At 38.9% G+C, this 24908-nt stretch overlaps 1 protein-coding gene and 1 long non-coding RNA gene across 2 annotated transcripts; both read right to left on the minus strand.

Annotated features, from left to right (window-relative positions):
• Window positions 1–180: 180 nt before the first annotated feature.
• Window positions 181–22292, minus strand: ECHDC1 (ethylmalonyl-CoA decarboxylase 1; the record flags this gene model as incomplete). The annotated part of the gene is made up of 5 exons (XM_084777430.1): window positions 181–1392; window positions 11151–11231; window positions 12217–12269; window positions 16870–17012; window positions 22058–22292. The coding sequence occupies 5 exons, from the start codon at window positions 22290–22292 to the stop codon at window positions 984–986; spliced, it is 921 nt and encodes a 306-aa protein (XP_084633556.1). The 3' UTR covers window positions 181–983.
• Window positions 2340–11117, minus strand: LOC311595074. The gene is made up of 2 exons (XR_014778306.1): window positions 10999–11117; window positions 2340–10957 (listed from the first exon to the last, which is right to left on the minus strand). It is a non-coding gene; the product is annotated as an uncharacterized lncRNA (long non-coding RNA).
• Window positions 22293–24908: the final 2616 nt, after the last annotated feature.

Here is a 24908-nt window from a genome sequence, read left to right on the forward strand (position 1 = left end):
AACATGTCCATGATTCCTTTAGAAAATGGGATCTTTTCCTTAAGAACTTGTAATTTCCTTTATTAATGGAATGCTAAAATAACAACAAAAATTAAAAATAGTCAATACTTTGTCTTTTTCCTGTTGTTGAGACTGGTTAGGAAAACTTAATTCTTAGACATACATTTTTAAAGAAGTGAATTCTGGGATGAGCAAATGCTTTTATTTAGTTTAATTAAAAGATAGCAACACAAAAATTAAAATTATGTATCATTATAATATCTGGTGAAAATGAAAATTAACATTTAAAGATGCTTCCTGAATCTTTAATAGTTTCATTTTTAAAACCCCATCAACACTACTGTTTTACTGTTAGTTTGAGAATTCCAGGACACAATGCAACACTACTTTGTACAGCCAGTGAGTGCTTTGAATAGTGACTTTCACTGTCTAGTGGGTCTTTTATAAGAGAAATCAGCTGGAAAAAAAAACCACTTAAGGCTTAAAATTCAGAGGCAGTACACCCCCTCCCCCTTTTTTAAATGAAGGACCATTTCCCATCAGTATCCTAAGTATTCAGACGAAAATGACTAATATTTCTTACATGCCCCTCTAATCACTCCCTGCTTTTTGCTTCAAATGAAAGATTTACTGAGGTCTTTTTATTTTGTTTTGTTTTTTAAAAGTACTTCAACTTTAGAAAGAACAAATCGGCCAGACACGCAGCCCAGCATTTGGGAGGTGGTGGCAGGAGGATGAGGAATTCAAGACTGCCTTTGGCTACACAGAAAGTGTAAGATCCAGGCTTAAAAGAAGCCTGTAACAAAAGATGATACTACAGCAATGTAGAAATTGTAGACGCGGCTTAAATGATTTTAAAGGAGAAAACGCCACCTAAAACAAGCATGTTGGCAGGCAGCTTCAGGTGGACTATGCTGCTCCCTAGCACTCCTTCCACACGTCCTCACTGCGGCTTCACTTATAATATACCCACATTTTTAAAACTATTTAATGTGTTTTCCTTTCTTAGCAATAGCCTCTAAATTTGCAGGTCCACCCCACAGTGTTCCCAAAACATCTCGCTCGTTCTGTAATGCCTCCTCTAAATACAGTTCTCGGCCTGAACAGACAGACTTTTTTAAGCCCCTGATGACTTCTGGAGGTCCACTGACAAATTGCTCCAGCCACTCCTCTGCCTCTTCCAGAGCCTTGGCTTCATCTGAAGTCTGTAAGACCTCATCAGCCAAGCCAATACTTAGAGCTTTCTTGGAATCTAGTTTGAGCGTTCCACTTAGTGCCTTGAGAGCTTGTCTGCTGCCAATGATTTCAACCAGCCGGCTGGCACCACCCCAGCTTGGAACTATACCCATCTCCTTGTGGACAAACCTGATCACACTGTCCACAGTCATTAACCTGTAAAAACAAAAAGGAAAAACTGTAACTCCATGTGTATATGAGACCTGTCAGTGCCCCTGGTCTGACAAGATTTCACTGATATAGAATGTGGGAAAATGTCCTCAGCTAGGCGTACTAGTCACCAAATACTTTCTTTTGACATTTTTGTTTTAGCTTTTCCAAACTTGGCAAAGAACTTAGAATTTGTTAACATAAGTTCCTTCAGTGTTACCAAATTCTCAGAGTAACTGTGACACAAACACTCTTTTTATGGTTGAAGAAACATGGAATAGAAACTAAATAGCTCAGGCAAAGGCACACAGCTTTGGTAGCACTAGAACTTGACCCCAGATCTTTGGCTTTGGTGTCTGGGTGCTTATCTCATGGCACAATTTGCTAGACTGAAACAGAAGCAAGAACAGCAGTAAGGAAGATGTAGTAGCTTGGGCTGGATTGACAGCAGGAAGTTCCTGTTGGACTTAGACACAACCAGTGTTTTTATGACTATGGTAAGTCTTCTTTTTAAATATTTTATTAATTTATTCATATTACATCTCAATTGTTATCCCATCCCTTGGATCCTCCCATTCCTCCCTCCCTCCCGCTTTCCCCCTACTCCCCTCCCCTATGTCTGTGACTGAGGGGGACCTTTGGTGCCCCAAATTTGACCACATCCCCTGGAAGGGGAGGCCTGGTGGCACTCAGGAATGATAGCAGGCTACCAAGAGACTTGATACCCTATGAGCATATACAGGGGGCCTAGGGTTAAGTCTTAACGGGAAGTGAATGGAGTTAACATAGAAATTGGGTGTAGAAAAGGAATCTGCCAGTTCCTCATATACTCGGCACACTAACGTTCTACAGTGTCTCCAAGTATTTCCTGTGCACTGTTTTTCTTATATGCGACAACAGAAGGTTTTTCATTATAATTTGACCTGTCAAATTGAAGTTTAATTTTTCTTAAGAATAACTTTTCAAAACTGCTGATTATTAAAAAAAAATACAAGCGTTAAAGTGATCTACCTTTCCAGCACAATCCAATTCAACTGTGGATGACTCAGTTCTTAAACTGCAGCCTGACCTTTCATTGTGAAACACTGCAGTGGAGAATTCCTGCAAAAGCCTACTAACCCACTGGGAAACGTCCTCCTCAAATAGGTCAGTTTCCACCAAGAATCTGTCACAATGATGAGCAAGTGCTTCCACAGTCAAAGACTATGGACATGTTTTTAATAAACAGCTTTTAAATGGGTACCAAGCAGAGCAAGCCTCATCAAAAGAACCTGAATCTATCCTCATACAACAGGAATCTGCCAAAAATTTGGAAAGGAGTTGAATTTTCAAACTACAATATCTAATAGTTGTGAAAATAGAAATGCCTGCTACTCTTGAGCCCCATCTCAGGATTACTTAAATTTGCCAGTTTTAAAACAAAATATTGGAATTGCCATGTGTTGGTATAGCTATGACCACAACTGAGAAAATGATGATGTAAGGAGTAAAGTTATTTAGAATTGAACATAAGTATTAGTAAGACACTGGATGTTGGTACAGTGTGGGAAACACTGCACAAGTTATTACTGCGGCCATGTGTTAGCAATCCTTTGCTTCTAAAAAGCCTAGGCAACCATCCTTAGATTACCAGGTCAATTTTGTATGTTTAAAAAAGTTTTTTATCACATTTATTTTTCATGTCCTGCCATGGCTATATACGGAGATTTTCTTTTTCACCACATGAATCTTGTGGATGGGACTGGGAAGTCACTTCATACACCCAGCCATCTTACTGCCCCAAGTAGAGTCTTAGTTTACAAATAGCAAATCCTCCAGTAATCCCAGTAAAAATGATGCATTATAATCTGGCATATTTTCTTTATATATTACATAGCTAGTATGCTTGTGTTGACATACCTTTTAGTATACATAAAACATAATTTTAAAAATCCACTGATGACAACAAAAGGTATCTCAACAGTGACAGAAATACATAGGACTCAGCAGGGGACATTTTACAAGATCCTTTATTAGCCTCACAATGTTAAAGTATAAAATTTCAAGTCTTGGAAAATACAATTTAAGAGAAATTGATTGAATCAATAAGGTGATATATTTGAAAATAGAAATGGCTCCATTCTAAAATTCATTCCAGCATTCACATGCAGTTACCTACTATCACCTTGGAATGCTTATTGCTAGGGAGAATCTATATTGAAGACCCTTATAATTATAAAGACATAATATTCAACTTATAAAACCTTAGTGATTTTATATCAAAACTCCCTTTGATATAAAAGTTCTATGTGCTACTGACAATGGTAAGAAGGTGATGAAATTCATTAGGTGTTAGTATATTCCTTACAGCTATCTGGATGGAACAGTTATAGAAAGAAAACTACCCACATGGGGCAGAGACTACTACTTTGTGTGTATATATGATGACACACCCACCACAGCACACACGTGCAAGTCTCAAGACAACTTGCGGGAGGTGGTTCTCCCTTCTGCCATGTGGGACCCAGAGAGTGAATTCAGAGATGGCTGAGCCTGTCTGATACTTTTGACAGGGGATGCAGATCAAACGGTGACCCCTGGAAAGGCTATTCTGTGATGCTACTGCTTTCTCCTGAGTTAACCCTAAGTCAGGGTTGGCAAACATATCCAAGAACATTTTTTAATGAATTTAACAAACTTTACTAAGCAGGAAGTTTTTATAAAATGTATAAAAGAAAGCTGGTTTTTAGAAGTTCATTGATGAAGAAAGCTATAGTGGCCCGTGATAAAGGATGTACTATGCACTGAACTAGCAGGCTGCAGAGCATTCCTGTGGGGTGTATGGAGCCACAGCCACACTGCAGGGCTGGACACCCTAACACAGCCTCTCTGGCTGCACATTGCACCCCACAGAGCACAGCTAAGCTGTATCTTTTATAGAGAAAGGGGAGCTAATAGAAACAATTTTTCTTTAAGTGAAGAAATTGATTCTTCACCATAGAAGTTTGAAAAGCTTTTTTCATATCCACCCAGCAAGAGCAGCTGTAGTATTTCAAGTGAGGGCTCCTAGAGAGGATTGCCTGCCGCGTGGCCCTTATAGTAGCGCAGGTCACAAGGAAGGACAGATAGCCTAGTTCTCCCCAAGACAGGAGGAGGAATGTCATTATTAGACCCTAAGAAGTCACTTGGCCTCTCTTGACCTGAGCTTGCTTGTCTAGAAAGCAGTTGTCAGTCAACAGCATTCATGCCTTAGAACCATTAGGCATCAAGTGTGTCCTTATACTATGAATATTTAGAATGTGTACTTTCCATTCCTTCATAAATAAAATAAGAGGAACTGTATGTTTTATTTTTAGACCTATGATACTGTTTTATGTTGTACTTTTACTTAGAAATACTGAAGTTATAAGTTTTGTAGCCTCACATATAATAAACTTTGTGTCTTAGCTATGTTTTAGTAGAATTGCTAAGCAGAACAGCACAGTAACAGTGTATCTGCTAGGATTCTAAATTGTTACCTTGTCTAGTATTACATACTCCTTAATGAATGCAAAATTAAAGCCCAGTATGGTAGTGTGCTGTCCTTCAATGATGGTTACATGGATGGAGACATGATGCATGTTTTTGTCTCTCCAAATAAGAAAATGATGCTTTTTCATCTACACATGGGGCTGAAGTACAAGAATCAAACTGATTATGAGAGGGGAAAAAGCAAAAGCAAAAGCAAACACTTATGCTTTAAGGTTTCTTAAAGGAAAGTAGGCAATATAGGTAACAACATAAATAGAAAATTTAAAGCATTGGTGTTATGAAGGTTAAGTGAGACAGAGTAGACAGTGCGTAACTGGAATATCTCCTTGAAGTACAATTTTTTAAGAACTAATATGAACTTGGCAATACTCATCTAGTTGGGTTATTTCTTTACCCCCTTTTCAAGGCCATTTTCACTTGGAAAGACTTACATAAAGGTTTTGATTCAAGACACTGTTTGACAGTTGCATTAACTAAATCTATTACCAGCTGCTGCCTGGGGTTGGGAAAAGTCTACTGTTCATATTAGTTATCTTCGGCTTCCGAAGAGAAGACAGCTTGGATGACAATGCCAGTTGCATGAACTCCAGGCAACTACTAAAGCTAGGAAAGTCAGAAGGCTAAAAAGAGCCCGAATACATACTTCAATAAGAACTTAGCATTTTAGTGCATATGAAAGCTTTTGGTGTTCACAGACACTCAAGTAAAACACTGTATCACAGAGATAACTGCTAAGACACTGGGGGCGGCTGGAGGGGATGGGAGACTCAGCTAAGGCGACCTATATTATACTATAAAAGGTACTAACTTCCTTATAACTGGCGCTAGTGATGAAGGCCACGCAGCAGGCAATCCTCTGTAGGAACCCTCACTTTAAATGCTATAGCTGCTCTTGGGACATAGCTCTAAAAAGGGCTCAATAATCCAGGATGATGCTTTTCAATTTCTTCTTCACTTAACAAAAGTTGATTCTACTATCTCCTCTTCCTCTATAGATGATAATGCGCCTAGGACCAAATCCTATATGTAATTCCCCTAAAGATATAAACCATAAGAAAGTCTGATTTGATGAAGTACAGCTAAAACATTAAAATGAATAATAAAATAGACCAATTTTACCTGTATACTGAAATAAGATTCCCAGTATCACTGTTCTTGTATTCTACAGCAATTATTAAGTAAAATAAAAATTGCGGGCCTGGAGAGATGGCTCAGTGGTAAAGAGCACTCCATGATGGTGAGGAAGCTGCTCTTCTAAAGGACCAGCATTCAATTTCTAGCACCCACATGGCAGCTCACAACTGTCTATAACTCCAGTTCCAAGATCTGACATCCTTACACAGATATACATGCAGAACAAAACACCAATGACATTAAAAAAGAAAGAAAAATGACATTTTAAGTGCCAGGTGTGCTGGTGCAGGCCTGTAATCCCAGGCAGAGGCAGTTGGATCTCTGTGAGTTTGAGACCAGCCTGGTCTATAACGCAAGTAAAGGACAACCAAAACTATACAGAGAAACCTAGTCTCAAAAACCAAAAAACAAAACAAAACAAAATTGTGTGAGTTCAAGATTCTGTGATACCACGACAGAGAGGCTCTGATAACCTAGACAGCTCCTAATGACCAACAGGCAGGTATGGACATTGTACTGTACAAGGGATAGTTCACCACTAAGCAGACAGTGGAATGGCATGCGATGTCACCAGGCCACTCAGAAGAGCATGCCACCTCAAACTCAAGAAGTATTTCCTTCTGGACATTTACAGTTAATACCTTTAGATTGTGGTTGACTACAGGTAACTGACAACAAGTGCAAAATCCTGATCTGGGACAAGGAATACCAGAATTAGCTGTGGGTACATTCTTTACAAATAACAAATATATAGTAATAGAAAAAAATTTAGAAAGCTAAGACATAAGACATCATGTTTTGTAGATGGCTATCCCTAGCATATACAGGTGCTAAAAATGTTCAACTATTAACCGCATCATGGGCATAACAGTGGCCATGCTTTCCTGAAAAGCTGTTTTAAAAATGCATCCGTTTTGTTATTGCATATATCTGATAAGAGAAGAGATATGATTACATATATCATAGCAAATTCTTAGTAAGATACCAATATGCATCAAACTCTAAAATGACAAAGTATTATCAACAATTAAATAGTGACTTGTGATGAACACCAATGGTCCCAGCACTTGGAAGGCAGAGGCTGTTGGATCTCTTGAGTTCAAGGCCAGCTTGTTCTATAAAGTGGATCTAGGGCAGCCAAGACTACACAGAGAAACCCTGTCTTGAAAAAAAAAAAAGTTGTCTCTGGTGGTCTTACGTGAAAATATGAAAATATGATACAAAGGTCTAGCAAACGAAGAAGGGCACCAGATATAAAACATTAAGGGATTTTTATTTATTTTCTCAAATGAATATCTATAAATTCTTAACTTGTGCTCCTGTGGAAGAATATTAAGTGTATTAGCACCTGTTTCTATATAGCTTAGAATGCTTTAAAGATATTTTATATTTATATAATTACATATTTGAATTATATACTCTGTAAGTACTTGTATCTCTGGGTAAAATAAGGAAAGCATTTAATCAACTGATATATAAAGTCCTATTTAGTTTCACAACACCCACACAGCACCTGTGGCAGCTTCCTCAAAAGAGTAACACATAGCAGCAACCTAATGCAGTCTGAAGTCATGACAGCAGGGGGTGCTGTTGTATGAAATGACTTTTTTTTTTCTTTTTTAAATTCATTTTATCCATGAATCCGGTTGACATCTTAGTAAATTGTCTCCTACACCAAAACGATTTTAAAGTTTTCCAGTAAAAAAATAAAACAACTGAAACAATTCCTTAATTATCAAATGAAAAACAAAATATTTCTTATTCATGAATTGGCTAAATCATCTCTCACATTATTTCTGTTATCCTATGTCACTTTTAGGAAGCTGAAATGGGAAAGCATACTTTATATTTGTTACAGTACACTGTTCATAAAACAGGTAGTCGTGACAAGCATTGTGATAATACTCAATGAATTGGGTTAACCTCGTATGGAAGTGAGAAAGGCTGTGACTGAGAGTAAGTGGAGGCTCCAGAGGAGTTGCCAGGTCACCACTTTTGACTGAGTCATAGTTTGCTAGGTTCTGATTTTGTAACAAGTTATTCAATAGAACATTTATGTTTGATATACACAAAACCAAAATGTTAGACTGCCTCATCAAAACTTAGTTTCTAAACTAGTGAATTAACATACAACAAAATAAATTAATCTAATGCCACAAGAACTCCTTGTTAGGGAAAATTTCATCTTCCTTTATGACTTAAAAATTATTGACAAAAAACCTGGGAGTGACTGTGTAGGATCTGACCATTACTCTTCTCATTGTGATATCAAAACTCCTAACACAAAACAAAGTAAGGACGGAAAGGCTAATTTTGTCTCGCAGTTATAAGGTGCACTCCATGATGGTGAGGAAGGAAGGACATGGGCACAAGGGTGTACTCCATGATGGCGAGGAAGGAACAACATGATAAATGGGAAGGTGCATCTACCATGGGGAGGAAGGTGTGACAGGAGTGTGAGGGCAGCTCTGCACACTCAGGTGCTCTGTATGAATTCTTTTTTTATACAGTTCAGAACCAGAGAACAAGATATGGTAGCACCCACTGCTAGGAAGGGTCTTCTCACCATAATTAACCTAATTTAGGTAATTCCTCATGGATATGCCCAGTGCTTTGTCTTTGAAGTCATTCTAGATTATGTTAATATAAGCCAGCAATCACTGTGAAGCAGCATATTGAACCCAAATATCATTCTGATGACAATATAAGTAATTAACATGCTAATTTACTTTCACTATGTATATTTATTTAGATGATAGTTGACTAAAGCAAAAATAAAGGTAATGTGGCATGACAATGCATAGAAGCAAAATAAAAATAATACCTAAAGGGCAGGACACAAGATATAGATGAACAGTGTAATATCCCAACATCTTACATCAATTAGTTTAGTATATGGCAGAGGGCGATGATCACTTTAAGATGCATACTGTTAATTCAAACTAGAAGAAAACAGCCTCTCCCCCAACCCTCTCTCTCGTGTGCGTGTGTGCATGTGTGTGTACTAAATAGAAGTAAAATGGAATTATATAATCTACAAGAGGTAAAAAAAAAAAAGAGTAAAAGTACAAACAGAATCAAGTCATTAGGAAAAGAGCTATTAAGATGTTAGACTGGGGCACGAGGGATAGCCTAGTGATTGACAGCAGTTTCTGCTTTTGGAGAGAATCCAGCACCAACAGTGGCTCACAATTGCCAGTAACTCCAGTGCCAGGAGATCCAAGACCTTCTTTGGCCCTCTTGAGAGTACCATGTGGTACATATAGATACATGTAAGCAAAACACTCATGCATATAAAAAATTTTTTAGAAAAGGTAGTAGATAAAAATGAAATATCAATACATATAGTGAGTATAAACAAGTACAAATTTACCAATTAAAAGGCAGAGGTTGCAACACTGAATAAAAGGATTCACCCCTAGCCTGCCCTGCTATGCAGATTGTTAATTGCAGTTTCTTGAAAACCTGAGGAAGAAATAGGGTCAACAACTTTAAGACCTCCCTGAGGGACTTGGTGAGACCCCAATCTCAAAACTAAAATAACAACTGGACAGGCAGCGGATGTAGCTCAGTGGTAGGCAGATTGCCCAACACGTCCATAAATTCAGTACCTAGAACTTCCAAAAGAAGGAAAGCAGTACAATCCTAAACCATGTGACCTACTAGAATCTATGCTCAGTTATATAGGAGGTATATATAAAAAAACATCTACGTCATAGCTCAGAACTGTCTGAATTCCAGTTCCAGGAAGTCTGATGCCCTTTTGGCTTCTGTGGGCACATACAATGAAGAAAAACATTTCTACAAAAAAAAAGAAAAAAATAAATCCTTCTAAAAAGCGATTTTTTAAAAATGCACATTCTGTGGGAAGGAGTTTAGAACCTGAAATTGTGTTCTGTTTAAAATTGTACCAAATCATTCTATAAGAGTTATTTAATATGTCAACTGTATTGCTATAAAGTTCTGTATTTTTAAAATACATAAAAAGAAACCAAGATTAGCCCTAAGGCTGAAAGTATGACAGCTAACTTCTTTATTGACATTTCTATTAGAAAAAGATAGTGGTAAGATAAGGTAATTTTAAGAGTTTTTTAATAATTTTTATACAGTAAGGTTAAGCATTATGCTAATATATAATATATATACATATACATGAATATGTATACATACATACGTACATACATACATGTGTGTGTGTGTGTGTGTGTGTGTGTGTGAGTGTGTGTGTGTTTCTTGCAAACATAGTTCTTTGCTATGACTTAAAACTCCTGGGACTTCTCAAAGCTGTTACTATAGAACGGTTCAGTGTGACACTGTCTTACTCCATTTGTATGAATCTCAGGGCATGCATATAAAAGAATACAGCGGTTTCCTCCGAGTTGCTCCCACAGTCCTTGGGACAGCAATAAGAAGCCTGTGCAAAGCATCAGATTTTATGACCTTGAGGCTACATAGCTACCAAAAGCTGAAAATCATTCTAAGGTGGAAAACTAGCAGCTCCCAGAATTTCCTACATCTATAAAGGTACTATAAATCACAGATAGTGAAAGCATGGACCTCAGAAAGGAATGGATCTCAGAAAATATCTTTCTTGGTGAGAAAACAGGCACAGCACAATACGTATTTCCTCTCCCGCACCCCCAACTCTCTTTCCAAGGCAGGGTTTCCCTGTGTGTACCCCTGGCTGTCCTGCATCTTGCTTTGTAGACCAGGCTAGCCTTGAACTCATAGAGATCGGCCTGCTTCTGCCTTCCAAGGGTTGGGACTAAGGGCGTGCACCACCACTGCCCAGCTTCTTCTCCGTTTCTTATGTTCCTCAGTGGCTAACTCCTTCTGAATAATTCTCTTGGATTTAGAAATTTCATATATTTCCTTGACTTTCCTTCTTAGAAACTTTGAAAATACAGATTTGATTTATTAAAAGTCACTGTTTTTTAATGTATTATAGTTGAGTGATAGTAATTGTACTAAATTAAAAATAAGCTACTTTAATGACTTATTTTTAAAAAACTTCATTATGTCACTTAAGAATATATGAAATATTGAAATTAAGGCAAAAACTAAATCCAAGCATGTGCTAATTATGTTTATGTCTGCAGCAATGCAATTTTTAATCTTACCTGAAATCACACGCTGTAGTAAATTCTGCTCCTCCACCCATTGCCCAGCCTTGAACCAGAGCAACACTTATTAATGGTAGTCTGTATATTGAGGGAAAAAAAATGGATGTGAACATTCTGAGTGTTCATTATATGTATCATCTTAAGTCTTTAGCACGTCACGGTATTAGTAACGGGCAGCGTCAAGGACATAAATCCCTGAACCTGTGCACCATCAAGAGAAAAGCAATGAGGCCAACGCCAGAAGCTCACACTAGTGCTACACAAGGTCAGCAAACCACCTACCTGAGTCGCTGGCAGTTTACAGTGAGGCACACTGCAGCTGCCTTCTAGGTAAGGAACTAGGAGAAGCCTTGTGCTTCTCCTACTGTTTCTGCTTATACAGAACCACATGTACAGGACATTGGTAAAGACCTGCAATCCCAGCACTTGAGAGGCAGAGACCAGAGGATCTCTAAGAGAACAGGCCAGCCTGGTCTAGTGAGTTCCTGCACAGCCAGGGCTATATAGCGAGAGCTTGTTTTAAAAGGTACTAAAGTAAGTCGTATCACAATAGTGTGAGAATACCAGGTAGATAAAAAGTACTTGCAAAGTATGCAATTTTACAGATTCTAAGCAAAATGTAAAGCTATTGGCCTAACATGACTAGCTATTTCTTAGTATGCCCTCCTTCCACATAGAAAGGATTAAATGAGAATAACTTTTAGGCAGTTGTGGTGTCCCACACCTGTAACCAAGTACTTAGAAGATGACAACAGGGGAGTTAAGGTCACCTTAACTAACATTCTGCAGCCGCAATGGGCTATATAATGCTCTGCCTCAGAAACAAAGAGATAAATAAGTATTAATATCTAGAAGAAAGGACTGATGGCTCAGTGGCTTGGAGTGCTTGCTCTCTATGCCTGGATATGGTAGCTAATAATCACGCAGGCCCAGCGGCTCTGATGCCACCTACCTATCATTAGTAACTCTCCACCAATGAAATGTCCTTAGCAGGTAGAAAATGCATTCTAAAAGCCTAGGCAATGACCATTAAAATCCTATTTTTAAAAGAAAGATACATTACCTCATAAATCTTGTTAAGGTGTTTTGCATGAACATAGATAAAGCCACTCCATTCTTTAAATGAAAATAAAGAGAAAAATATGAGTATATTACATAAGAATCAAAATATATAAGAATCAAATTACATAAGAATCAAAAATTCAGATTTTGAAAAGGAACTAGGCCAATCTTTTTCAAAACCGAAGTTTTCATTTCAATCTCTCTAAGGCTGAGTGTAAATGGTGCTGTGTGTGCCACTCTCCCAGATCTTGGGCTCACACAGCACAAGGTGAGTCAGACGGCAAACCTGACTTACTTACTTTTCTCATTGATAGTGCAGAAGACCTAAAGATGGAAGTTAAGGAAGGAAGGAAGGAAGGAAGGAAGGAAGGAAGGAAGGAAGGAAGAGGGAAGGAAGTAAAGGAAGGAAGGAAGGAAAGAAGGAAGGAAGGGGGAAGGAAGGGAGGGAGGGAGGGAAGGAGGAAGGGCGGGAGGATTTGGCATGATGATGTAAGATCTAGTCCACCATGGCAAGGAAGTGTGGCAGCAGGAACACGAGGCAGCTGGAAACACTACATTCCCAGTCAGCCTGCTTGCCTTTCACTCAGACCAGGACCCCAGCCTCTGGAACAGTGTCACCTACATTTTGGGTAGTCTTCCCATCCCAACTAACCCAGTCTAATAATTTCTCACAAGAATGCCCAAAGGTTTGTCGCCATGGTAACTCTAAATCCCACCAAGTTGACAACCACGAAAGACTCTTACAGCTTCCTAGAACAGAGTGACACTCCACACACAAAAGCGTGATGAACCATTAGCACAACTCCCACCTGCTAATGCTGGAAGGTGTGTGTGAATTAAGGAAGGTAGAATAAGCACTGGGATCTTGCACTCTAAGGCTTTGATTCCTAGATTTTTCATAATATAAGTAACAATCATATAATGTAATGAGTGTGTTTTGACTATAAATGTATCGTAAGTCAGAAATGAATACTGGCCCGAATGACCTAGGGGTAGGATTTAATTTGGTCAGGCATGGTGGTACACACCTTAATGCCAACACTTGGGAGGCAGTGGCAGGAGAATCTCTGTGAGTTCCAGGTCAGCCTGGACCACACTGCAAAAGTGAAGAAGCAGAGCAGGATGAAGGAGAGGAGAAAGAATTATCATTGATTCTTCTCCCAAAACTACCAGGTCAAGCATTTATTTCCTTGAGTTGAAGAAAGAAAAGGAGCAAGGGGACTGGAGACCTCACCCAGCAGTTAAGAGCACTGGCTTCTCCTTGAGGTACCAGGGTTCAATTTCCAGCTACAGCTCACAGTATCTGTAACTCTCATTCCAGGAGATCAAATGCCCTCTTTTGTTCCCCCTATGCATGCAAGTGAAACACTGGCATATGTGCACGTAAGCATATACATTTAAAAAAAAAATTTAAAGAAAGAAAACAAGTCAAGAAGAATGAAACTTTACCTGGTAAGTAGAGGAAGTAGCTATTGAGTAGCCACAGAAAAGACGAGCGCCAATGCCTGGGTACAGTGGCTGAGAAACACTGGACAAAGGTGCGCAGAGGTGGTTTTCAAATGTCTGCACCCTGAGATCAACTCCACCTTTCCAGCTCCTCCAGTAATAACCACATCAAGCATGTGTAGGACTCAGTGTGCACAAGAGAGCTGCAGGCTTCACCCTCTGTGCACACACCCATCATGAGCACACAAAGGAGCTGCAGCTTCACCCTCTGTGCACACACCCATCATGAGCACACAAAGGAGCTGCAGCTTCACCTCTGTGCACACACCCATCATGAGCACACAAAGGAGCTGCAGCTTCACCCTCTGTGCACACACCCATCATGAGCACACAAAGGAGCTGCAGGTGTGAGATGCCTAGGGTATGCATACGTTTAATTAAGGCTTAATGCCTATTCTTTTGTTCCGGGCAACCAGCTTGTCTCTAAAACGGGATACATTTTCTCAGGAGACAGGTAGTGGCCTGGTCATATATACATCAGGCACCATAGAGCCTAGAAAAGGACATTTAGAACTATACAATCTTGTTTTGATTTCAATCAAATAATGATTGTATATTCTTTGGTAATGGTAATATTATACTTCCTCTTTGAAAGAGGTCAAAATAAAACAGACCTGGATGAAAAGGAGATTGCTAACTTAAGTCAGTCTATACATACATGAATTCAAACTACAGAACTAGCCTCAATTGTTCTGTGCATTCTGCACACCTCACACATTTATAGTTTTAGAACTGAATAATGCTTGTGAGAAATTTTCTATTTTCAGAATTAAAGTACCAGACACTGATGCTGGATCAGACCTGACAGGATGCATCCTCCAGCATGCTATATGGTGACATCCTGCATTCCTCATGTTCCATCTACAAGTGCTTCAGTTGCTGTTTGTCATCAGAACAGAACATCTCCCGGAATAGCTTCGAAGAAAGTCCTGATTCTGATTCGTCCAGCATTTCGGACCATCCTACACAGGACTTTTATTAAGCCTGAATTTCTCAACATTTAGAGATTGGACCACAAATACTATCTATAGCATGCTTAACCATTTTCCCAGTTTTATTTGGGTCCCTACATAGGTATTATTTGTCCCAAATCAGCCTGAAGAAGCCTTAAAAAGAACGCCATCCCATTTCCCTTAAAAGAGGGTTGGGTAAGGTCTTGGGCTATGGATGTTTATCTTCATTGGGAATTGGTTGTGTTATTATTGGTTTTATTCAGAAAGAGAACGAAGTTGGACTCAGGCATTTTTCTCTGAGAATATATAAATATATAGGAATGATAGGACAAAAAGTAGATTATTGATTCTACTCTTCAACTTAAGGCCTTAACTGTTACTCACAAGGCTATTTTTAATTCATTGGTATAGAATATTAGATATTGATGTAAAATAAGTTTATTTTTAATTCATTGTACTATTCAATTTTATCACAAGAATATATATCCTAGGTTCAGTAAGATGAAATATTTAGATAAGGTCTTCAAAAACCTCAGAGATCTACAATATGGCATTTAAAGAAATTTTTATTGCTTTGGGGAGTCTCTGAAAATGAGACAGGCTGACTCCTGGCAACACCCAGCCTGCCTCAAAAGAAGGTAATAAGCATCGAGGAACCTTCCTTATGGAGATGCTTCAGATGTGGCAAACCAGCCACTGGGCAAAAATGTCCTTGTTTTCTGCCATAGACAGAATTCTGCCTCGGGCAAGCTTGGATGCAGGTGGAGTTGACAGCCAAACTCTGCCAAGACAGGGTAGGCAAGACCTCAACAGTCCCTGCTTCACAAATATGCCTGTCAGATATATTGGGCCAGAAGGCTGAAGATGATGCTCCAACATGTTAAAGAGTTTTGAGTGACTGTTCAGGTGGCAAGGTGTCTCTGTCATTTCTTTTCATTTTGGAAGCTGCTATCCTGCACTTCCTATTTACTCAGCTAATTATTTTTATTCCTTCTCAAGTTTCTGATGGGACTGAAGACAGTGAAACATTATGAGTAAAACGTGAATACAATGATTGTTTTGTGGTTCTTATGTGTGTATATTGTATATTGGTGTAATGATATTAATGTATAGGTGAAAGGCTTTTTTTATTGTTAGTCTAAAAGGGAAAATTGTGGAGGAATGTCTTGAGTGCAATAAAGCGCCGTTTAGCCAATTAGCTGGGCAGAAGGACAGGAAGTAGAAGGAGGGACTTCCTGGAAAGGGAGCGAAGATTGACAGTTGAGAGGAGAGAAGACAGTTGAGGATGGGGTGGGCGTGGGGGCAGAGAAAGAAAAGGCCTAAGGACCATAGTAGCAAGTGCTTGGAATATATGTATGTTATGAGGTTTAGAGTAGTTTGTTTAGTTTACCAGCAGATTTGTGTCAGTTTAGATTCTGCCTGGGGCATAGTGCTAACAGCTTTAAAGTACATTTCAGGCTCTGTGTCAGTTATTGGCTTTGTAGGGAGAACCCATACAAATTATTATAACAGTATTGCTCATTATAGACAGTGCTAGGAACTCATGTCTAGCACTAATAAAGTTCCCATGCTGTACCGTTAGTACCTGTCAAGTCACCATTCCACCCTGGGCCTCTGAGAGCTTCAGTACTTGAGAACCCACATATGCTATCAGAGAGTGGAGCTTCACTAGCAATAGTAAAGTACCAGCGTTGGCGCACAAGCTTCTGAGAAACCTTCATACCAGAGTAACAAACAGAGGGCATAGGGTATGTGTGTGGGGGACTCTGTACTATTTTTGCAACTTTTTCACAATCTTAACATTAGTCTAAAGTTTAAATTTAAAAAAAAAAAATCAATCAAATTAGAAAAGGAGAGACTGTTGCAGGGCACTGCTGGAGGGAAGTAGCAGAAGCAATGCTCACAGCAAGAGACACTCATTCAGCAGAAACACGAGCACGGCCCACAGTGCCCCACTGGGGCCACAAGACGAGTCACATCTGCGTGCCAACCAAAATGCCTTACAGATACCCTCTAGGCAAGACATTAATACTTACTTGGGTTCCCATATTGTTCTCCTTATCTATCTTTATAATTTCTCACAAAGCAAACCAAAACAAGCTTGAAGGCTACTAGGGAATAAGATAGCCACATAAAATATAACTCTCAGCAGTGTCTGATGAAAGCAGCCTTGAGGGTGTGGCCTGCGTACTTGCCTCTGGAGTGGAGAGTGCCTTCACAGCATTCAGATCGGATCCTGAGCAAAAGGTGTTCTTTGCTCCGCAGACAATGAGGCCTTTTCCTTCGGCCCAGTTTTCTAATTCTATTACCCTTTCCAGAAGTTGTAGCATCATGGCACCTATCAAATGAGTGAAGAACATGAACATATGGAAGAGATTGCTAAAAACAGAACTGTTAACACTCCAACATCATGCATACATATACTTTATAACCATTTACCATGCATTTGCCAAATGCTTAGTGTGCTGATACAACAGAATATACAAACAAGGTATATAAAATACACCCTGCCTTAAAATCCTAAATTCATTGCTCTGTGTATCTTAAGAAAACAGACAAATATATTTAGATAGAAAAATAAGAATGTATCATATTCATGTCCTAGAAATAGAAAAATTGGAATATATACTGTTGGATTCAGCGATAAGGAAAAATTACTTCTATAGTAAAGAAAGGAAACACACATTTTCTCAAGGAACAAGCTCAACAAGTTTTATGAGCATAACATGACTGTAAGATTTTATGATACACCAGCTATAAAGAAATTTAGAACAAAGTGAGATTCTAACGTCTTTCCAGCAGGACTAAGTTTGGGTAGGCACATTATAAATTTATGACATGGCCGACCAACTGCCATACCTGAGGCACAATATGAAAGTGCCTCCCAGGTCTACCCCTACTCAGGTCAACAGTTTACACATTATTATCATGATGATTACAAAATTCTACACAAGATTCCTTTAACAATAAATTAAAATCCGAAACAGTAGGAATGTCATTTTGAGTGCTAATGAATAGCCTGTATCTATGCACATCTTTGGTTAACTTCCAAAGTCATAATATCTGCAATATGATTAATTTTATTTTCCATTACTTGTGAAAAATAAAATTAGAAGCTAAAGTAAAGACCATATCTGAAGGTTATAATTTCCAAAGAATCTATTTTTTTTTCCCTAAGCCTTACTAGATGGATCTCATAAAAATACACAAGACTTATTTTGGGAGAAAAATCCCACAAGGTCAGTAATCACTACTGTGCCATTTTTAAAGTAACTAGTAGTGATGGGTTCTATAGGAAATGTTAGATAAATGTTATGAACTCACAAATAACTAGCAAAATCATCCTATCTAAGTATTACTTATTTAAAATGGAAACTTCTCAAGAATGCCCTGTGTGCTTTAAAAGTATTTTTGCATACAAAAGTATGGGAGAAAGCAAAAATCCACACAATTAAGGTAAGAGTAAAATTATATAGACAAATATACATCTTAAACTTTGCATGATATTTAAGTGTCTAGATAATAATGGTGGCCATAAATATAAAAACTATACTTCTAGTTCATTTTAAACTCACTCTTTTTGACTTTGTACAGTAAACCTTAGGAGTTGGAGGAGACCCTACACAGTAAAGGCCTTAGAGTATCTGCTTTGATTATTTTTAAGCAAAGGCATTGGGAATTTACTCGCCCTCACTCAAGCTAACAAAACACCAATACTTAAAGCATCTCTGCTTTTACTTGTTTTGCACATTATACATCAAATTAATATTCCCCCTACATAACTGGATATATGGTCCTACCACCATTAATTGCATGCAAATTCTGAACACTTGTAATGTAGGTAGTCAACTGAGATAGACACCAAATGTAACAGCAGATTTCAAAGACATACTATGAAAATAAAAAAGCATCTCATATGTAATTTCTTATGGTATTTTTATTGAAAATATTTTGAATGAAGGAAGTTAAATGGATTATACTATTATAATTAATTTTACCTATTTGCTTTTGCTTTCTAAGTGATGGCTGCTAGAATATTTAACATTGTATCTCATTTCTGTCAGTGTTTTAATTTGTGCTGGTCACCACTGCTATAAACAAGGAGCCCTAAATCCTGTAAGCAGAATGAAAGTTGCCTTTACATAAAGGCCCAGTACTGAAAACTTACAGTCTATAATTTATTAAATTATGTGTAAACACATAAAATTTCTTGAAATGCTCCTGAGCCTAACATTTCAAATGTTAAATGTAAGAACACAAACTAGTGCAGCCACTCCGGAAATCAGTATGCACAATCTTCAGGAAACTAAAAATAACCCTACCATAACCCAGCTGTACCACTCTGGCACACGCCCAAAGACCCTACATCCTAGTCCAGGTACTTGCTCGACCCTGTGCACTGCCACGCTATTCACCATAGCTAACAAACTGGCAAAGCCCAAACCCAGTGTCCTGCCACGGATGATGGCTAGTGACAATATGGTGCATATACACAATACAATACTATTTAGATGTAAATAGAAATGAAATCACAAAATGTGCAAATAACTGGAAGACCTAGAAAAGATTATATTGACACTTCCCAGACTGAGAAAGACAAATATCACATGTTCTTTCTCATTTGCAGTTTCTAGTTCCACATCTTCAGATGCAAGTATACAACATGGAGAAACCTCAGAAATCAGGGTATAAAGGGATGAGGTGATGCTGCGGGACTTGAGCGGGGAGTAAGACACAGGTGACGAAAAGTGGAAAGCAGAAAAACAGGGAACTAGAGAGCGTGGAAGGAGGCCAAGATGGAAGAAGGGAGGAGGAGCAAATAACACCAATGAATTTTATACTTACCTGAAACTACACATAATACATATAAGCATGTACACACACACACACACACACACACACACACACACACACACACACAGGGGGCGGAATATGAATATATATAAAGGAAACCATGCCTCCTGGGCTGATAATGCTTCCCATAAGAACAAGTATCGGGGTGGAGAAATTTCTAAATGGCTGGTCAGGGTCATGCAAGACCACCCCCAAACAACATAGACTATTGGTATCACTCTTGGTTGCCTTTCAAAGGTTGAAGGTAACCACCTAATGCTGAAAACACTGCACTAAGGACACAGGACTATCTACTTGGACTCAGGTCTACTCAACAGGGGAAATCATGTCTGGTACTAGAAACTTAGCTAACTTTCTGGTGGTAGTCAAGTAAGTCATGGACCTTAGAAGAGAATCTACTTCCACCATTTTGCTAGGCCAGAATAATTCCTCATTGCATTCTAAATGTTATCCCTATACCTACAGACAAATGTAGCTACTACCTCTCAGAAAACAAAAACAAAAATCTCTTTACAGCCAATGGAGACATCACAGAAAACCAAACATGACCAAATACAATGCAGAGGTCAATGCATTGCAGTGAGCCTGGCCAGAGTGGGTATATCTACATCATAGCTCCTGCGCATTGGCTCAGGGGACACCAAGTAAGAGGAGTGGAAAGATAGCCAGAGCAAAATCACCAGGATGGCTACTGTAAAACAGGTTTTTGTTTGTTTGTTTGTTTTTGTTTTTTTAGTAGAAATGACTACATAAACAAGACCTGAACAAAGGCAATACCAATAGACATGCTAACATGAAAGGGGGTAAACTCTTCCACGGGTCCACTCCTAGACAAAGAATACAGGCAACTAACTACTGCTGAGAGGGGGGAGATTAGCTTCCCAGGGTGATCTCACTACAAAGTGGTCAGCCCTGAAACATTTATATACAAATAGAAAAAAATGTATGCAGCAGCTTGCACTTAATATATCTATGCATGTGCGTGTGTAATAATAATAAAAAAAGAAAAAGATGCTATTAATTTGAGAGTGAGGTATATTGAAAACCACAACCAATCAAAATGCAGAACTGTATATGCTCATAGGGTATCAAGTCTCTTCTTGGTAGCCTGCTATCCTTCCTCTGAGTGCCACCAGGTCTTCTCATTCAGGGGACTTGGTCAAATTTGAGGCACCAGAGTACGTGTGAAAGTCAGACCCCACTCTCCACTCAACTGTGGAGAATGTCCTGTCCATTGGCTAGATCTGGGTAGGGGTTTGAAGTTTACAGCCTGTATTGTCCTCGGCATATACAGAGGGAGGAAGTCCCCCTCAGTCACAGTTATAGGGGAGGGGAGTAAGGGGAAAATGGGAGGGAGGGAAGAATGGGAGGGTACAAGGGAGGGGATAACCATTGAGATGTAATATGAATAAATTAATAAAATAAAATTTAAAAAATAAATAAAAGGAAGTATAGTTGGTCAATAAAAACATGAAAAAACAAAAAAAAAACAAAAAAAACAAAATGCAGAACTGTGTAGCACAGTCCCAACATATACACCTAAAACACAACTCCTGCACCTAAGGTTGTGTGGAAGAGGGGCGGAAAGACTCTAAGAGGCAGAGAAAGGTGTTTGCTTTGTGGTTATGTCTTCTAGAAATGGCAGAAGCTACACCCTGAAGCCTCACCAACATGGCTGCCAAAATTTGACCTGAAAAAGGATGACACTAATGGACATGCCAATGTGGACAAGGGAAAGGTCATGAGGACTCAACCGTAAACAAAGAACTACAAGCGACTAAGGAACATTGAAAGTGGTTGAAAAATCTTCCCTATGTAAGAGCACTTGGTTATCCAACACCAAGGGGTCAGCCCTGAAAACACATGCAGACAAGTAACATCATACAGACTAAGCAGATTACACTTACGTATCTAGGGACACACACACACACACACACACACACACACACACACACACACACAGGCACACAGGGAAAGAGAGATCCAAACAGTTAATGAAAAAAGTGGCTATGGATTTGAGAGAAAACAAGGCAGGGTGTATATGAGAGGGCAGGAAAAAGAGGACAAGGAAGAGGGAAGTGATGTAATTGTATTATAACCTCAAAAAAAAAAAAAAAAAAAAGAAAAGAAAACTTACAGAGGCAGGAGTAGAAACTAACAATGATAGCTATAACAAACTACAGAAAATCCTTGACATCTCTGCCCCCTGGCTTCCTAATAGTAAGAGCTGACAACCAGCATGCCAAAGTTTTATATGGTTAACATAGTCCGATGGGAAAACATTTGGCTTAGCAGTGCCCATTTTTAATCAAGATTTATACTCAAATTTAAAAAAAAAATCAATATATATGTAATTACAAAAACATATTCTGGTTGACATTATAGAAAACTGTTTCTGTGTGTATATACAATCTACAAAGAACACTAAGACTTTCCGGAATGTCTTCACCAGTGTAAGAGCAGGACAGCCACAACAGCAGACCACACCTTAGTGTCAGCCTCTACCTGGAGAGGGCAGAGCTGGCGTACCTGAAAAGGCGTTCATTTTACTGGGGTTGTTCAGGGTCAGAATGCCAATGCCATTCTCTTTCTTCTGAAGGTCGATGGCTCCGCCGGGAAACTGCTCCAGCACCTTCTTCACTTCCTCCTCGTGGAAGCCATGAGATGTATTATAAAGCGACACCCCCGTTTGTAACAGTTTTGTTCTCACAGACAGAGAAGATGTCAAAAGATTTTTTGCCATTTCTAGAAAAGAGAGAAGCATACAGTGGTCCCAATAAAAAGAGACTCGGTTTTCTACTGATATATCTGGATATGAAAATAAGCCTTTTTCTTGAATTATGAAAACCTCTCCAATGAAGGTAAGCCCTAGTTTAAAAAATAAAGAAATAAATAAGACAAGGTGTGGTTAAGTAGACCAGGCTAGCCCACAGCTCATTTTTCTTCAAGGCTTCCGCTTTTGTAAGGGTTTACCCGTGGGCTTTCAGTGATGCCCCTCCCTTTGCATCATTCCTGCCCCTGTGAGGAGCCCAGTCAATGCTCCAGTCAGTGGACTTCTGTGGATTGTTACTTCGGTCTGTTACTGGCTCTTTGTCTGGACTCAACAGACATTTGTGTTAAGGCATCTCCCCCAGGAACAATGCCTTATAAAACTTGTGTGTGTGTGTGTGTGTGTGTGTGTGTGTGTGTGTGTGTACATTTTTTTCTGGCTGTTACAAATCTTTTTTTCCACTACCCACAATTTTCCTAAAGTCTGTAACAAAACAAACCTCACATTTCCAGCTCTGATTCCGGCCATATTGACATTTGGCTATCTCTATTAATCCAATTGGGATATTCTGAAATTGAGATTATTTTTAATATCTCTCTACTAGCAAAGGAACCATGCCCAAAGCTCTCTCTCACGACTCCCCCCATATACACACATACTTAGATACACACACACACACACACGTAACTAGAGTCTTACAAATGTAACTTCCCCCCTAAAATATGTTTCCTTTTCTTTCTTTCTTTCTTTCTTTCTTTCTTTTTTTTTTTTTTTTGGCCTAGTACTTCAAAAACAGAATTTCTAAGTTTCCACCTAAAAGCTGCCTATCAATATTACCCCCATGTTAACATGTTACACATATCAATAATTTTCTTTTCCTCTCACAAGGCTACTGGATGTTATAGGTTAGGACTAACTTTTTTTTTTCAGATTCAGAGACAATTTACCAGTAAATAGCAAAGAACTATTAACAAACCTACTGGAGAAAACCCAGTCTTGACCTGTGTCCTCCTACTTATTTCCAGAGACAGACTGAATTAGAGCTCTCTGTAGGAGGAGGTAACCAAGTGTGCTGCTTCTCCTGGCATTGCTACGGTGACTCGCTAACTCTCTTCTTCATTTCCTCTCTCCTGGCCAGTCTTACTGTCCACAACACCCTTCCTATTTTTGAGAAAGACACCTGGAGCTGCCTTTACTTGCACGCTGCAAGAAGGCCACACAGAAGGTATCAGGGTTCTGCTGGATCTGCTTCTGGTCTAGAAAAAAAATAATAATAAACTCTTGAGATCAAAAATCTCAAGTTAAAAAGTTGAGTGGCCTACACACCCAGAAATAAGCCTAATGAGTTTACTGCTCTTACATGGGCTGTGTGTGCTCTGTGAATGTTTGGTTTGCTCCTGAGTATGATCAAGTATGAAGAAATAACTCAGCTAAGAAATTAATTTGAAGCCAAAGTTCTGATCTTCCCCCACACTGTTCATGACTTCAAATGAGAATGCTAAGAAAACTTGATTAGAATTTAGATGGTTATTTAAAGAATATTAATTTGTCTATATTTTATAATGCTTTGTTCAGGAAAAAAGAAACTCAAAAATTAAAGTATAAAATATAAAGGCTTAAAATCATGGGCATTTTAATTGTTATTATACATAAGTAGAATCAGTATATATTTTTTTTCTTTTGGTAAGGTGCCTGCCTACTTTATCTAGGTATACTGCCTCGGCCTCCAACATCTGGTGACTCTAGCATGGCTAGAATAAATGGTATCAGGTCATGTCTCCTTACCTTCAGATCAGTGGACACAAACATTATGGAGCCCACTGCTTTGCTTTATTAGAAATGGACACTTCCCCAAGAAAGCCTTCTATTATGACATGTACCCATTCTTGTATTACTTCCTTATTTTTCTCATCTTCCTTATGTAGTGTCTCTCCCAATACTGACCTTTCTTTTCTATACTCCTTGTCTGTACCAGTGTAACTCAAAGTGCAGCTCAAGCCTGCTCGACCCACTGACCCAAAGGTTGGGAATCAATTCTAATAATAGCTTGTTGTGCATACTTCCATCCCAGGTCTAAACACACAAACTGAAATACACAATGGTCTGGGCTGGTTAAAAACATGTATCCCTCTTCCAGAGAGCCTGGTTTGGTTCTTAGCTGGGAATTCCAGCTCCAGGAGACCCAGCCCACTTTTGACCTCCCACTCTCATACACATAACCTGCCCGCCCCCCAACATACATAATTAAAACATCTTTCTTAAAGACGCATGATAACTAGGGTCATACAGGATAAGATATTAGACATCAGTGAATCAGTGTAGTATCTAAAAATATCAGTAAATAGAGCTTAAGATTCGGGTCCTAAGATATTAGACATCAGTGAATCAGGACAGTGCATAAACGTATAGCCATAGACTAGACACACATAAACAATCTATATTTGCTTTATGCTGGGAACACAGGCAATGAAAATGTCTTTGGCAGCTGCTTTGCTGTCCTACCAGGCAACAGATCGTTACAGCTACCCACATTCACTGCCAGGCCACTGGAAAGGCGAAAAGCACCTCTGGCCATCGGGGAACAAAGGTTTTCCTCTCCTATTATGACAT

The sequence above is a fragment of the Acomys minous genome (genome assembly GCF_964271855.1).
Source record: "Acomys minous genome assembly, chromosome: 3".
Lineage (NCBI taxonomy): Eukaryota > Metazoa > Chordata > Mammalia > Rodentia > Muridae > Acomys > Acomys minous.